At 41.0% G+C, this 17,129-nt stretch overlaps 2 protein-coding genes across 2 annotated transcripts; one reads left to right on the top strand and one right to left on the bottom strand.

The window, feature by feature from the left end:
* Positions 1-4,077: 4,077 nt before the first annotated feature.
* Positions 4,078-8,549, top strand: LOC4345688 (uncharacterized). The gene is made up of 4 exons (XM_015794624.3): positions 4,078-4,238; positions 4,338-4,475; positions 4,560-4,676; positions 8,126-8,549. Exons 1-3 carry the CDS (start codon positions 4,122-4,124, stop codon positions 4,674-4,676), a joined length of 372 nt encoding a protein of 123 aa, XP_015650110.1. The 5' UTR covers positions 4,078-4,121; the 3' UTR covers positions 8,126-8,549.
* A 1,106-nt stretch (positions 8,550-9,655) lies between these two features.
* LOC4345689 (cinnamoyl-CoA reductase 1) lies at positions 9,656-16,840 on the bottom strand. Its single transcript, XM_015794623.3, has 5 exons — positions 16,494-16,840; positions 16,245-16,399; positions 15,887-16,075; positions 13,391-13,743; positions 9,656-10,053 (listed from the first exon to the last, which is right to left on the bottom strand). Exons 1-5 carry the CDS (start codon positions 16,669-16,671, stop codon positions 9,843-9,845), a joined length of 1,086 nt encoding a protein of 361 aa, XP_015650109.1. The 5' UTR covers positions 16,672-16,840; the 3' UTR covers positions 9,656-9,842.
* Between the last annotated feature and the right edge of the window lie 289 nt (positions 16,841-17,129).

The raw sequence follows: 17,129 nt of genomic DNA on the forward strand, positions 1-17,129 counted from the left end.
GCATTCCTATATAATATATAGGACAGGAAAAAAATATTGAACTACCATAAAAAAATGCTACATATAATCTTTTAATAAGTAAATAAATATTAGTTTTTATGTCATTATGTAAAAATAAACTTTGTCATGAATAATACCTTGTACAATAAAATCATGAATATAATAGTCTTATATAACAAAATTATACACTTCCAACAATATAGCTAGTCTACAATATCCAGATTTCCTTCATGTGTAAGGGCAAAATGGTCATTTTCATAGGAATTAAACATTCAAATAACGGTCAACTAATTGAATGGGTATGAAAGGGATCAAAACCAAAATTCAGGGGCATACAAGAAAATGGACAAAACTCATAGGGATAGAAGGGATTGGTTAAACATTCAGGGGTATAGAAGGAAATTTCTCTAAACGAAATGGGGATTCTCTACAGGAGGACAATGATAAGGAACTAGGTCCCGATCTTCTGATATATATATTGATAACTCTCAATTAAATGGCGGAAACTTGACACACATGATCCAGCTTCCGATCAATATAATTCGAACCCTACAATCAAAGCACCACATCTCCTTTGGTTATCAACCGTGCCCTGCCCAGTTGACCTCATCGAGAAGACTAATCCCTACATGCGAATCGAAGAACACGAGTAAGAACAAGGTAGATTATTGCAACTCGATTGCATATGAATTATTAAGCACTCGAATTTAGGGTTCCACAAACCGAACAAGCGACAAAACTGCAATGCCAGAAATAATCTAAGCAAAACCCGACCTGAAACTATGATGGCTACTGAATAAATATGATTAGGGATGTCCTAGGGTTTACCTAGGGCACCACCCCCTTGGGCTTAGCCCATGATACAATTACAAGGCCCAAAGCCAAATCAGACTCAGACTGAATGAAGTATATGGCTTGTTTTGCAGATTCCCAATGGCTGAGAAGAAATTTTGATGTGGGACCAAAACCATCTGAAAGTAGACTTCATAAAATTTTCAACAAGTACTCGTGAGCCCTAAGATTCATTCTAGATCGGTGGTTAGGTCCGTTTAAAGTTGATACTATTAGGAGACCCGAATCCGAATCCAAAACGTGCAGACCTTCATCTGTTACCTTTTGTAGACTAAAAGTGATGTGGTGAGGTAGGAGTAAATTTGGGGAAGATCTTGGTTTGTTCCCCAGTCAACTTTTTTTTGATCATCCAAGCACTTTGTTATCCATCACTCCTTTCCTTCATCAATCAAGTATTTCTGCAAACCAGAATACATGAAACTCATAGTGCAATAACGTTTGTTCAAATATATAGCACATAAATCTCTCATATAGATCATGCACACATTTGGTGTATAAATATAAGGTATGCATGGTCATATCTGAGCTAGTAATATCCTCATTATACAACGATCTTCAAAGATACTAGCAAAATACTCATGTGTTGCACCAGACTCATTATAGTATTAGATAAGTTGATTAAAACTAAATCATTGATCTCAAGTTCTGAATATTGATGATAGGACAAACAGTATGTTGTATAGTGCATATGCATAAAGCAAATAAAGCTTCTCACTTTAAGTATGTTGATCAAGAATGATAGGTCCATAAGATAGGTGATGGTCCTCACTTGCCAGATAGATAGGGGTGGCATAACAACCACCACCACAAGCATCTTTTAAGATAGTATATATATATTTAGAGCTTTCCCTTTAATATATATGTTTCTTTCTAATCCGTCACTCTAGTGTCTACCAGCCACAAAATGATCTAATTCTGTTGTATATTTTCATTTGCAAAATTGTTTTTCCTAGTTCAGCTCTGCTTACCTTTTGAAGGAATATGATTTTGTACAGTTTGATCTTTTGTTTCAGACAATGTATGAAGGATTTTGTATCCCTTGAACCTTGTCTTTAATCTTTATTATGAATATTGAGTTTTTCTTTAAAAAAAAGACCACAAAATGGAGTCTAAAAGGTAGTACTAGCCAATTGAGATTTGTCCAAAAAGACCATAAAATGGAATCGATACATATTTAGTGAAAAATCTAAAAACTATTGTAGGATTAAAAAGTGGACGTCTGAGATTTATCCACATCATCTTGAGTAAACCCACTTTTAGATCCTACGGTAATTTACATATTTTCCATGTGATTTGTATTATGTATTTTCTCTATTTTTGTATGTACTAGCAAAATGCCTGTTACAACAGGCGAAGGAAATTTTAATTGTTTGGATAAAATAAAATTTTAATCATGCACACATTTTGTATATGCGTGAATGATATTGTTATCAGCGTAGTATAGGGTGAATCTACCATCACTATAATCTAGACAGGTGGGATCATAGGTCAGTCATCCCTCCTCTCTCCCAACCATTTCATGTGTATTCCTCCACACCTTTTATTAGGAGAAGACATTGCAGAATGTTGTTTTGGTTATTTTTAAAATGCCAAAACTCATGTGTCTTTTTCTGCTTCCTAAGCACCAGCGTCCTTAAAAGGTTGTATTTGGGTTATTTTCCTTTTTCATTTCATCTAAATTCCATGATTTTTGCCTTCACTGATATTCTAAAGTTTTCTTGCCGAAGGGCTCTCCTCCAAATTCAAGTATCTATTCCTTTATTCAAATACTCCTTCCTTAAAGCAATACCGTCAAAAAAAAGTTCCTTTAAACTTCCATTTCCGAAAATAAAGCAAAAACCCACATATTCATAGAGTCCATGAACTACATGTTAAAATTTATCTTCAAATCCTAAATAGCCTCCAAACAAATTCTTTTGCATTGCATCCCTTTTAGATTCTATTAAAATCATCCCCTCCAAAATTTCAGAAAACTATTCTATTTCTTTTGGGCCGAAATCCCTTCAACCGGTCATCCTTCTTTTTCTCTCTACCACGTTTTCTCCCTCCTGGGTTGATTCCATCCCCTTGATTTCTGGGCCCTTCAGGCCTTCTCTCCCTTACACGGCCTAGCCAGGATGTGGCCCAGCTGATCCAACCGTCTCCTTCCTTCCAAAGGGCCCATGTGGCACGTGTTAGCACGTCGTTGCCGCCCCTGCCGCAAGGGCACTGCCACCGTTTTGCCGAGTCAAGAGGAACCACCACCGTGTCGTGCTCCTCCTCCTCCACTGCTTCTACTGCCTCCCTTGCTCTAGCCCGTTGCCATGCCTATTGCCGCTACAAACCGTGGGCAAGACGTGTCGCCATGGGAGCGCCGCCTCCTAGTGCTTCCTCTATCGCCCATCATTTCCGTCGCCGACCTCAGCTGCTGCGTCATCCCACCGACGTCAGCAAGCCATCGCCATCAAGCCCAGCCACCATGGTCAGCCAATCTCAAGACGATGCCCCGCGCCTCCTTCTCCAACCAGTCATTGCGGTCGCCTTTCTTCATCAACATCCACGCTCCCATCTCCCTCCACTGCACCCAAGCTTCAAGCTTGAGCTCTGCCATACCGAGCTACCGTCTCGTCGGAGTGATATCCTTCCCTAGAGCGTATCTCGCCACTAGCATCTTCACACTTGAGCGAGTCTGTTTTCCCCATTTTCCCTTCTCTCCCACCTCACATCAAGCCACCCTGGAGTTTTCTCTCTCCTGCCGGTGCTCCCAACTCTTTCCTCGCTCCCCACGCTAGCTGCCTCCTTCCTCCATCGGGCCATGTTCAGGATCACGTCAATGCGCCGCCGTTGTCGCTGTTATACCACCGGATGCTGACACCATTCATCCGCTCTTCCTTTGCTTGCTCGACCTGAACCGAGGAAGAAGAAGAGGAACGTACGTAGCCAGGTGTGGGGACGTCGCCACTGCTTCATCCGATCACGTCCTAACTCGGACGACGAACCAAAATTGCGTGTGACAATAGGAAAGATACAAAATTTTGAAGTAGTTAAGATAAGATAAGATATACGGGTGCAGCCATGCGGCCTAATTTGTGTCCTCTGATTTCGTAGCAAACCTGATTTGGGCCGCAGCCTCGGGCCGAGAGCACGAGCCCACGGAGAGTTCGGCCCAGTACATTCTATAGGCCGATCGACGTGGCAGACCCGAGCCCAATACGACCCACCTGCTCCTTCCCTTTCCCCTCCCCCAAGCGAAAGCCGCAAACAAATCCAACCCCCCACCACCGCGGCCGATGTCCACCCTCTCCCCGGACGGCGACTCCGACTACGGCGGCGGCGGCGGCGGCGGCGAAGCAGCCGGAGCAGTGATGGCCGACGTCCTCTCCAAGGGCCGGGAAGCCTGCTACAAGGTGAGCGACCCACCCCCTGAGAAAACCCTACCTCCACCGCCGCGCTCGTTTACTGATGATGATGGAGGCGACGCTTGTCTTTCTCCCTCCAAACCCTAGGCCCGGGACGCCTTCTACACGTGCGTGGAGAAGCACGCGGACAAGAAGCCCACCGAGATCGCCACCATGGGGCTCCTCTACCCCGCCGACTGCAAGAAGTCCCGCGCCAACTTCGTCAACAGCTGCCGCCCCTCCTGGGTCAGACGCGGGCGATCCGACCCCTTTTCACGATTCGCGTCGTTCTCTTGATTTTTTTTTTCTGACATTGGTTTCCTTGGGCAGGTGAAGCACTTCGACCGGCAGTACTCCGCCAAGAAGCGGGTGCAGCGGCTGCTCGACGGCGGCGACGACCGCCGGGGCCCCATCTCGCTCCCCCAGCCGTACACGTTCAAGCAATAGGTAGCTAGCTCTGCTGCTGGTTCCGTCCCTCGGTACCGAGCTGAATTACATCTTTGCGTCGGAGACTGGATGCGGCAGTATTTGTTTCAGATTTGGTGGTGTTAAGATGGAAGGCATATGCCTCTGCTTTCTAGTACGTTGGTATGAATTGTGAATGGATGAGAAAGAACTTGCCTATGACTTTTATCGCAATCAAGATCTTGTTGTGGTAGTGTTTATATCTTTGTTGCAATACATTGGTACTGTCCATAATCCTCACTATAATTTCTGCTGTTTGATGCTTTATTTCAACGGACAAAGTTTAGAAGCAAAGATAAATGGTTCGATCAAGCTGCATGTTGGCCTCGTTTTCTCATTATCATCTTGGTGCTGTTGTCATCCACATAAATGATAATAGTATGGTTAATACATACTCGTAATGTTTCATGTTTGCTGTGTGAGTTCCAAAGTGTGGCTTCAGTAGTCTCATTCGTAATATTTCTCTTATATGATAAAATGTAATTAGTAACCTTGTCTTAGTATGTGATAATTCGAAATTTGAAATACTGAATTGATACCAATGATATGCCACTGTTTTGTGTTATCAAATCAACATCTCATTAAGTAATTCACATATAATTTTGTTAAACTGTAAGATACAGTTATTGTTGAACGCACATGTGTTTTTTGGTTCATATTTTGAGAAAAAATGCTTTAGTATGCAATGTGGATTTCACCTATGCCTACTAAACTGTTGAATGCATCAAAACATCGAGTGTTAGCTCTTGTTGTGATTTTCCTTGGGTCCTATGGACAGATTTTGTTAAGTCGAAATAGACCACTTTGATCATCCATCAAAATTCTACACTGACTTTCATTGGATCGTATTAGGAGATGATTTGAGCATTATTTGACTGTTTGCAACCTCTTATTGCTTTATGCTGTAAATTCCTTGGATGTGTAGTCCATCCAACATACCAGCTGGTCCTTTGCATATGAGTTTTGCTCGGATTTTGTTTGGGCTTTCTGTGAATCTTGCTTTGGGTAGTTCGGCCTGTGATTCATAATACCAGACGACAGATAAGTTGAAAGCAAGATGCCATGTTGATTTGTACGATGACAGGATGTAGTGCCATTTCAGGCTTACTCCCTACATGCAGTTAATGCTTAATGCAAATACTAAAATATGAATTTATGGTAACACTGGGAACTATTTAAACCTTTTTTCTTTTAGGGTGATCTGAAGATTCTGTATTCTGTTATATGCTTGGGTTTCTCCAATAATTCTTCGATTTGTTCATCTGCATTGCTACACTTTTTTCTGGTAAAATGTGTTCATGACCTGCAGTGCTATGCTTTACTTTGGTAATGATGTGTTTGTTTATACATAGATCCATACTTTCGTACTGCCTTTCTAGTTTATACTTTCTAGTAAATGCAATGTCATTTTCTATGCAATATTCAGCTTACACATTTAGGATATCCAGTGTCCCAGGTGTTGCTAGATGTGATGGATAAAATTGGAAATGCAAATACAAAAAGGAGGGTTTACTTAGTTAAGTGAAAGTGTGAAACAGAAAAGTAATGTTACATACAAATGGTGAACTCTTTATGATTCATATGAACGATAAGTTTACAGAGAAGTATATATGAATTGCTTAAATTGCACGTAAATTGTAAAGCTTTCATTGGACTACAAATCTGTGAACCTATTTCATAGAACTACATATTTAAGACATTATTGTGTCACTAAGCTACTCATTTAAACTGAGTAGTCAAATACTACCTCTACTAATTACTATAGTAGGAATTTCTGGGTTTTAATTATTGGGAAATCTATTTCTGTCATGGTAAAGGCTGTTTTAGATTTATCTTTTGTCTTGGCAGAAGGCTATTTTAGATTATTTGTTCACACGACTTGTCATGCTTGCATGTTTGGAATTGGTTATTAGATCCAGTTTTTAGAAATTCCTTCCTATGTATTTATAGGCTTTTGTTTCATTGTCCTGTTGTGGCAGAGGCTTGTTAAAGAATCAAAATTGCTTTTGTAACAAATGAAAAATGCTAAAGTATGCAATGTGATTTTATCTATACCTAGTAAACTGTTCAATGCATCAAAACATCAGGTGGCTCCTGTGATTTTTGTTGGGTCCTATGGGCAGATTTTTTTAAGTAGGGATGGACCACTTTGATTTTGCATGCTTTGACTGTGCAACCTCTTATAGCTTATCCTGTAAATTCTTGTGTCCTATCTGGTAGTCCATGTCCAACATCCCATTCGGTCCTAAACATATGAATTCTGCTTGCTTTTTTTTTTGGGTTATCTGTGAATCTTGCACCTTGGGGGGGGGGGGGTAGTTCATTGGGTTGACAAAAAACATATGATTGAATATTGTTATTTCAGTTTTTTTTGTGTGCAGGGAATCGTTATTTCAGATGATTGAATATCGTATTTCAGTTTGACATATCCATAGAGAACCACTTTTAGATATTAGAAAAGTGAAAGCAAGATCCCATGTTGAGTTGTATGACAGGATGAAGCATTTACACTGTTTCGTGATATCAGGCTTACTCCCTACACAGTTAATGCTTGATACTAAACTATAAATTTATGGCAATACTGGGCACAAATTTAACCTTTTGCTTTAGGGTGTTCTGAAAAGAAAATAATTATGTTATGTGCTTGGGTTTCTCTAATAATTCTTGGATCTGCATTGCTAGGCTTTATTCTGGTAATGCGTTTATGATCCTGAGTGCTATGCCTTATTTTGGTAATGACGTGTTTGTTTATACATTGATTCATAGTGCCTTTGTACTTTCTGGTAAATGATATGTAAATGATATGTCATTTACCATGCCAAATTCACCTTACACATCTAGGATATTTAGTGCCAAGGGTAGTGTCAAGGGTATTGATACTTGATAGATGTGAAAGGTAATAATATGGAGACGCAATAACCAAAAAGGAGGGTTCAGTGAAACAGAAAATTTAATGTTACATTCAAATGATGAACTTGTTTTTACTCATATGAAGGACAAGTTTTACATGAACGTATATATGGTATATGAATTGTAAATTGCGTTAAGCTGCACATAAAGCGTATAGCTTCCAATGAACTACAGATTTACGAACCTATTTCATAGAACTACATATTTAAGACATTTTTGTATCGCTAAGCTACTGATTTAAGCTGAGTGGTCAAATATCTTTACTAATTAGTACAGTAGGAATCTCGGTTCTTAATTATTGGGAAGCCTATTTTATTTCTGGTGTCATGATGAAGACTATTTCAGATTTATCTTTTATCATGTTGAAGGCTATTTTAGATTGTTTATCACACAAGTTTTGTCATTACTTGCATGTTTGGAATTGGATATTAGTTCCAGTTTTGGTGCAAAACTTTTTTTTTGTTCCAACTTGCTGGACTTCCTACCTATTGCTATGCTTTTGGTTTATATGTCCTTTTCAGGGAGAAGCTTGTCAAAGACTCGAAATGCTTTCATAATCAATGGAAATGGAGATGTTGGTTATGACTGGGCTGGTAGTTTGTTTATGTGTATATAAGAATATAATAATAGTGTTTATAGTTCTGTAAATTGGGTTCTTGAAAGTATATCACTTGATAGTTGTAATCATGTATTTGTATTTATGTGAAATTCACACACATAGGAACAATTTGATTTGAGAAACTGTGTTTGATGTGGGAATCGCCACTACCCACAGGTTTTCAGATTCCAAGCTTGTAGCAATAATATTATTTGCCTAGTTTTGGGGAACAATTTGATTTGAGAATCTGTGTTTGATGTGGTAATCGCCACTACCCACAGGTTTTCAAATTCCAAGCTTGTAGCAATAATATTATTTGCCTAGTTTTGGGGAACAATTTGATTTGAGAATCTGTGTTTGATGTGGTAATCGCCACTACCCACTGGTTTTCAAATTCCAAGCTTGTAGCAATAAGATTCTTTGCCTAGTTTTTGGGACTACAATGTCTTTGGGTCTTGCATTCCTTATGCCCTTCTACACCAAATATAAGGCCAGAATTAATTGTACATGATTAATATAAGGCCAGAATAACTGTATATGATTAAAAGGATGAGAAATCTTATCTTCCATCCCCACCCGCCCCCAAGAGTATTTTATTATATCCCCTATACTGATATATTGTGAGTGAATTCTGGGATGTCTTATCTGGATAGGACTCTATGTTGTTTTCATGTTTTGTGTTGGTTTTGGTTGGTAAGGTTTGTTGCTATCTCTATTGATAATGATGGAACACCACTCCATTTAGAATCAGAGTTGAATTGCTTCTATCCATTCAAGATGCAGATTCTAATTCCATGGAGTTAGTAGGGGCATTTTTGTACTACGTGTTCCTTGCTTTCTACTTCTAACTTTTGCCCCCACCAACTCATTAGTTTAACAGTTCCAGCCTCTTTGTTAAATTCTCTTTGTTGCATTCTTTGTTCTTTTCTACAACTATTTTGAAAGTTATGAAACCTTGTGACAGTCAATGACTGCTTTAGTGTTTTATATAAGTTGTGGTGATCATGTAAGTATTGTGATTTTAATGGTACGGGCAAATAAGGACATCAGACTGTCTTTTTATGAAGTTGCTGTCGCACCGGCAAATAATATTGCTCAATATTCTGCACGTCAGTGCTAACAAACACTGTTTAATTTGTAAGTTTATTCGATATGCTGTATATTCTGTAGTCTAGATTTTTATGAAGTTGCTCTTGCACCGGCAAATAATATTGCTCAATATTCTGCACGTCAGTGCTAACAAACACGGTTTAATTTCTTAAGTTTATTCGATATGCTGTATATTCTGTGTAATCTAGAGCTTTCTCTCGCCAAATTTTGTTCGTAGATTCGTACGTTCATTTCCAGTTTTGCTTTGCACCCTACTATTGTTAAGCAAACGGTGCTGCACGATTATATCGGTGTGTGGGTTTTCACAACCTGCTGTCTTGGTAGCAAATTCTGCACAAATCAGTTGTGAACATAGAGAACTTCATAGAAATACTTATTCGGTCACTCTGGTGCACATGTAACAACAACAGGGGTGTATTACAGGGCTTCAGACCAGACAAACCAGCGAACACTACTACTTTGGTTTTACAGCACGGTAAACACTAACACGATATGGACATTTTTCCTGCTCTTTTGCTCTGCTGTTTTCCTCATGCTCGGATGGCAATCCCGCCCTGGACCTCGCCGGCCTCCTCCTCCGTCTTCTCGGCGGCGAGCACCGGCAGGTGGCCCTTCTCCTGGAGGCACTTCACCGTCTCGTACAGCGACTGGCTCGCCGGCCGGAACTCCAGCCCCAGGTCCCGGAGCTTCTGGTTCGACATCTTGTACGGCTGCTTCCTGGGGTTCTTCTCGTCGGAGCACCTGATGGCAACACAGGATCAGTAACAGTTCAGAGGTAATGCACGAAAATTTTGTTTCTTTTTTCTCACATTATCTTGTGATCCGTAATGGTTGGCCATACAATTACGATTCATAATGAAAAGGAACATTAACGTATACCTATTTACATAACAAATCCTATGGCAGGTCGCAAATTGGGGGAATTCGATTAACTAGAAAAATTATACTACCTCCGTTTTTTAATAGATGACGCCGTTGACTTTTTCTCACATGTTTGATCATTCGTCTTATTCAAAAATTTTATGCAAATGTATAAGATATAAATCACACTTAAAGTACTATGAGTGATAAAACAACCCATAACAAAATAAATTATAATTACATAAATTTTTTGAATAAGACAATGGTCAAACATGTGAGAAAAAGTCAACGGCGTCATTTATTAAAAAATGAAGGGAGTATATGGGATTTAATTCAGGTGTAAACACGATTGGCTTGACTTGTGAAGAGCTTGAGATTCCTTGGTCTCCTTGGACCCAATTAAAGCATCCCGAGTTCCTGACCTGACATCATGCTACGTATTGGTGACCCTTGAAGGTAGTACAAGAGGTTTGGTAAGATTACGACATCGAGTTAGACTGTTTATTCACGTACATGTAGTCAGGCATGGTATCTTTGAAACAATCATGTGGACAATTCAGGATCTTGAATAAATATGAGCCAAATTCAGCAAGGTTTTTACGGGATATACCGGTTGAAAAGTAATATTAGCAAGTGGGGTGGGTGCTCTTAGTCCAACCCCGCTGTAACGACGTTTTGACAAAAGCAAAGCTGAATATTCCTGCGTTTTGGTTGCTTGTCAGGTTGTGCATTGAAATCAGGCTATTCCGATTGATTTTGTACTCCTAGATGTCAATATTTATTTCTTGTTTGCGTATTTCTGAGTGAAGCTTCCTCTTGTTTTAGAAAAAAGGAGTTAACATACTCAAGCATGACGTAATTTCTCCTTGATTAATACTATTATATCACTAGCTGAGTCGAGATACTAGAAAGAAGTCAGAGCAAATGATTGCAAGAGGGATTGTCATGCTTTCTCCCAAGTAACCCTTTGTGTGTGGCTAACAAACAATATATGATTAGGTGAGACCCATTAGGACTCAAGAGCTGCATAGACACTGCTCACCAGACGTCTAAGGCAGGGCTTAACTAAAGCAATAATTTTTTTTCTGTTCATAAACAAACATTTTAAGGAAAAAAAATTCTCTGAGAAAAGAACCAAGAAAAATTCCTAGAAAATTCCACTATTCCGACCTACCCCTTCCTAAATGTCCAGGATTGGTAGGACTTCTTCCCACAAGCAGCTAATTCCCAAAGTCAAGAAAGGTTTGCATTTTTGTATGAGGACTTAGCATTTGCATCATCTACGTACTCTTTAGTTATAACGCCTTAAATACTAACAATTATCAGCATTTCCATCTTATGACGTTCATTAGACAACTAATCCTTGTAGCAGTTGGCGGACACTAAAACCATTTCCAAAATGATGTACGATCGCAACATGCAAACTAAAAACTAACACTTCAGGACTCTGAAGTCATGCGTGCATAGGCGATGACATGACACTCTCAAAAGGTTATTAGTAGTACCCAGCCGTACGTGTGATTTGCCAGCGACGACAAAATGCAGAGCCACAGAAACAAACGAACAATCTGACACGTACGATGCGGACCAACTTGGATCGCAACGCGACACCGCCACACTCAATTTTCAGAAAACAAACGCTCTCTTGATGCTACGCATTTCTACCCGATCGATCGTGATGGTGATCTCGATGATGCTGATCTCCATCGATCATCGCTGATGCGATCGAGAGGAAGGAGACAGAGACAGAGTAGAAGATTAGCAGAGGGTTTGGTTGTGGCTTACAGGGGAATATATCTCAACCCTCTCAGTCTCACACCAACTTTGGTCGACATGGACGTGTGCAGATTTTGGTTGTATTTGTGTGGCACAAGTTGCATGGAAAATCGATCAACTTTTGCCACCAACACAAATCTCTCGATCTCTGGATCTCATGTAGATGATCACGATGTTGTTTGTTCATATGTGTATGTAACCTAGTGCGATGAACTTGCTTAGAATTACTTTGAGGCCTTAATTTGAGTGTGGTGTTTTACTTTGAGTAAAAACTCAAGCTAGCTAGCGTCAGACCGGACTGAAACGGAGTTGGTTCACCTGAACCTGAGCTGATGCTGCAATTGGTAGGCAAGTCTTATCCATCCTTACCTACCAATCCCACCAAATTAATTACTAGCAGCTGCTATCTAATTAGTCATTAGTTAATGGCTAAACACCCCTTTCACTGGAGATTAGAGAACAAATAATGAACTAATTAAGCAAACATGAAACTCATAATCAATTTAGACTCTGTTTCTCGTGACCACAGACGCACCAACTACTTCTATAACTATAGTTAACAACACAGCGTACGTTAATGCCGACAATTAAGACAATACCAGTACGTAGTTTGCATGATGTGGTGGGGGTGTAGTACTAATGACGTGTTTAATTAGGAGAAGTCGCAACTCTACTAAGGGAGTAAGGGCATGTTCGGAAAGCTTAAGATTCTGAGAAACAGCTGGTTAGTAGCTAGCTTCTAACTTCTAGTTCATTTTCTGGATTCTTAAACTATAGCTTCTCAAAATCTAGACAAAAAACTAGACTGTTTGAAGAAGTTTCTAATTCTAAGAGAAACAGCAGCAGCTAGAAGCTCCCTCAAACATACCCTAATACGGGGTTAAATTAACGAGTGATCAACTATAGTTAACAGCACATAGTAAATGCTGATACTGAAGAGAGTAGTTAGCATGATGGTGGTAATGTAGTGATGACGTGATTAGGAGAAGTAATTAATTAAGAAGTACTTCCTCTGTTTTATATTATAAGATTTTCTAGTATTGCCTACATTCATATACTCCCTCCATACTTGTAAAGGAAGTCGTTTAGAACAGCGACACGGTCTCCAAAACACAACTTTGACTTCTTGTTTCTATAAAAATATTTATTAAAAGGTGATATATGTATACTTTTATGAAAGTATTTTTCAAGAAAAATCTATTTATATAATTTTTATATTTTTAAACCCAACAACTTAAGAGTTATTTATGATTTATATTCCGAAAGTTTGACTTAAACATTGTCCTAAACGAGTTCCTTTATAAGTACGGAGGGAGTATATGTTAATGAATCTAGATATATATGTGTGACTAGATTCATTAGCATCTATATGAATGTGGGCAATGTTAGAAAATATTATAACCTGAAACGAATGTAGTAATAAAGATGAAATTAATTTTACCTGGTGGGGACAGGGTACTCGGGGAAGAGCTTGGCGAGGATGCGGACGACACCCTCGCGGTGGAGGACAGACTCGGCGCAGAGGAAGCGGCCGGCGGCGGAAGGGGACTCGAAGACGAGGAGGTGGGCGGCGGCGACGTCGCGGACGTCGACGTAGGCCTGGACGGCGTTGGCGAACTTGCTGGCCGAGCCGTCCAGGTACTTGAGGATGTGGGCGACGCTGGCGTTCACCGTCGGCTGCAGCAGCGGCCCGATCACCAGCACCGGGTTCACCACCACCAGCTCCACCCCTCGCCGCCGCGCCGCCTCCCACGCCGCCTGCTCCGCCACCGCCTTCCCGTAGCAGTACCAGTTCTGCACCATCATTTCATATATTTTTTTCATTTTCTTTTACTTTACAGGATTAAGTATTGCAAATAATTGTTCGTAGCTTATGTTGAAGCGCAAAGTCCTGAAACCTAAGCTACCCTTAAGAAGAAAGAAACATAATACAAACGCGTTCACAACGAGTCCGTACTCATCCCTACAAATGAATACACGTAAACTCTACCTCTGAGTGTCTCTAAAAAAATTGGATCAGTATATCCACAATGGAAGCACACCTACCCCTACAAATGTACGGTCGCTCTATCCTTAGGAACATTTCCGAAAGATTCTGGTTGTTGTATCTTGACTTTGACGAAGGTTATTGCAAAGCTATTACAAATATTAGGTGAATTAATTAGGACATGCTGATGGAATACGACGTGAAAAATCGGTACTAGGTTTTTTTTCTTTCAGAGAAGAATTAATTACTCTGTGGGGATCCACGAGAAAATTATGCGGGACGCGGTACAGTTTTAGGTTTGGGAGTCAAGTTTCGGTTTCATATTACAAAATCACAAGAAATTAAATTGGGTTTCGCTTTCGTATGCACGTGTGTTTGATTTATTTCCATAATTGCGAAGATCGAGGCCAGTATATACATATGTTATTCTTTTGCCTGCCGAAACATGCCAATGTTTTTAATATTTGTATGCTAAATTAAAACATGAAAGATGTGTTACCTTCGGCGTCGTACAATATTAATTTCTTCACGCCTAACATATATTGCTTTGAAAGATACTCCCTCCTTCTCAAAGGTGTTTGACGCCGTTGATTTTTTTAAACATGTTTGATCGTCTTATTCAAAAACTTTTATGAAATGTGTAAAACTATATGTATACATAAAAATATATTTAACAATAAATTAAATGATAGAAAAAGAATTAATAATTACTTAAATTTTTTGAATAAGACGAACGGTCAAACATGTTTAAAAAAGTCAACAGCGTCAAACATTTTGGAATGGAGGGAGTATATATTGCCGGATCACTCAGCTGTGATCTGCTTTCTAAGAAAAAAGTACAGTAGCTCTTAAAAATAGTTTTTCTTATAGATAAAAAAAAATACTACTTGAATTTTTCCCGACGGATTGCGATGCAAAAAGCCAAAAACTGTCCACAAGGTAAACCTTTTTTCCTTCCAGAAACTAACAAATTAGAGGCCAATTACTGGGTTCTTGAAAATCGTGACCATGCATGCATGCGTTCAGCTACTACTACAACTGATTAATTAACGGTTGACCGTTGACTCATCGGTAATAAATGACGTGCCGGCGTTCAATTCCAGTGGCTGGGTGCGTTGGACTTCTAGTTATTGTAACCTCTACGGCGCACATGTGTGTCTGTTGGATCAACTGTACGCTTCGATGCTGAATGCATGTTCGAAAATTCCATATAATTAACCACTAATTAATAGTAATTTACCTACTAATTAACCACAACAATCGTGAGCTACAAACTATCTTAAATTCCCAAAATTTCCAAAATAGATTCTTATGTTATACTAATATATATAAACTAAATAAAATATAATTAAATATATTAAAATTGCCGTTTCCATAAAAAAATAGTGTGGATATATTGTAATGGATAAAATAAGTCGTACGTCCAAGCTAATCATGTTACTACTTCCTAGTCCTTCACTGTAAGGCAGAGAAAACTCCGAGGTGTCACGCTAAGCTACATGGCGTGTTATTACGTGTGTTCCTATCATATCGATCCGGATTGGTCACATGCTTTACGTGAGTAACACCCAAACTTAATCTCACCATGTCCTTTTGCCGGTGAACGTCGCTAGTTAAAAAGAAAAAAAAGAAGCAGCTTTTAACCTTAGTGCTCACGTCGACACAGGCAATCGATCGATGAGCACCTGTCTTGGTTGGCTCAAAAGCCAGACATAATAATTCTTTTGAGTCATGGTTGGTAGTACTAGCTAGCTAGGTAGTGGCATGTAATAATTCATATCCATACAAAGTTTTTTTTTTCTTTTTCCATTTTCTCAGTGAAAAGAACCAAAGCAAAAAAGGTAACAATAACATGATGAAGCAAAAGGTATCCAAGGTTAATTAGTACGTGCAATTAAGGGCAGAGAGAGATCATCAAGAAATTAGATTAGATTTTGCAGATGCACCTACCCTGGTTTCCTTGCAGTAGTCAAGGTCGCTCCAGCAGGACTCGTCGACGACGACGTCGGGCCCGCGGTTGGGGTCCATGGTCACCGCCCCGATCGACGACGTGAACACCACCCGCCGCACCGTGCCGGCCTCCGCCGCCGCGTTTATCACGTACTCCGTCCCCCTCACCGCCGGCTCCACCATCTGCTCCTGCAAAAAGACACATGCAATGCGCTACTCGTGTCAGTCGCAACTAATTAACGTACGCCATGGGCGCCCATGATGAACAGCGTGAGAAACCGAGAAAATAATGGTGGTGTCGCCGCCGTGTCGGCCGGCGGCGAGGCGAGGTGAGGTGAGGTTGTGTGGTTGGACGTACGGGGTCGTCGGTGACGGGGGAGGCGGTGTGGAAGACGCCGTGGCAGCCGGCGACGGCGCGGCAGATGGCGTCGTAGTCGAGGAGGTCGGCCTTGCAGAGCACCAGCCGCTCGCCGGCGCCGTCGAGCGCCTTCAGGTGCGCGTTCTTCGGGTCATCTGCACACGCAACGCAACACACACCATATAACTATAAGCCTCTAGCTAAAACGAACGAGCTGTAGTAGCTTATGGCGTCCGTGTGTGTGCATGCCTGGGTTCCTGACGGTGCCCTTGACAGTGTAGCCCTTCTCAAGCAGCAGCTTCACGAGCCACGACGCGATGTACCCGGCCGCGCCGGTCACGCACACGGTCTGCCCGTTCCCCGGCTGCACCACCGCCGCGGCTGCGCCGCCGGCGTCGGCAGCGACGGCGCCGTCGATCACGGTCATCTTGATGAACGAACGAAAGATCGTACGTTCACCAGACTACACTCGAAGCAGTTGCTACCTGCTAGTTCTAAAGATAGGAGAGAGAGAGAAAAGTTACGATTAGTTTTTTTTTAAGATCGATCGATCGGGAATGAGTTGGTAGGTTCGATTTGGTAGCTGGGATTCTTCTGGGGAGGGGATGCGTTGGGCGTGATGCCGAATTTATAGGCCCAGGAAAGGGCTCAACACAACAAAGCCAACTCGCTCCGGCTCCCTACCCGCGAGTGTGTGTACAGGCGAGAGTAGCTGAGAGAAACGGAGAGGAGATGGATCGGACGCGCGCACCGCGTGTGGCCGGGTGGCCCGCGACGGCGACCCGGGGTTAGGTGAGCTGAGGCGCGCGCCGTCACGCACGCCGTAACGACGACTCGATCGAACGCCTATTACTACCTCCGTTTTTTTTCACACATCTAATTACT

The sequence above is a fragment of the Oryza sativa genome, chromosome 8, assembly GCF_034140825.1.
Source record: "Oryza sativa Japonica Group chromosome 8, ASM3414082v1".
NCBI lineage: Eukaryota > Viridiplantae > Streptophyta > Magnoliopsida > Poales > Poaceae > Oryza > Oryza sativa.

Bases quoted from the DNA above. Each gene is read 5' to 3' on its own strand.
- LOC4345688 (XM_015794624.3), top strand. From the start codon at position 4,122: ATGTCCACCCTCTCCCCGGACGGCGACTCCGACTACGGCGGCGGCGGC. The intron at 4,239-4,337 runs GTGAGCGACCCA...TCCAAACCCTAG, and splicing joins GCCGGGAAGCCTGCTACAAG to GCCCGGGACGCCTTCTACAC. The intron at 4,476-4,559 runs GTCAGACGCGGG...TTCCTTGGGCAG, and splicing joins ACAGCTGCCGCCCCTCCTGG to GTGAAGCACTTCGACCGGCA.
- LOC4345689 (XM_015794623.3), bottom strand. From the start codon at position 16,671: ATGACCGTGATCGACGGCGCCGTCGCTGCCGACGCCGGCGGCGCAGCC. The intron at 13,744-15,886 runs GTAGGTGCATCT...ATGATGGTGCAG, and splicing joins ACTACTGCAAGGAAACCAGG to AACTGGTACTGCTACGGGAA. The intron at 10,054-13,390 runs GTAAAATTAATT...TGTTGCCATCAG, and splicing joins GAGTACCCTGTCCCCACCAG to GTGCTCCGACGAGAAGAACC.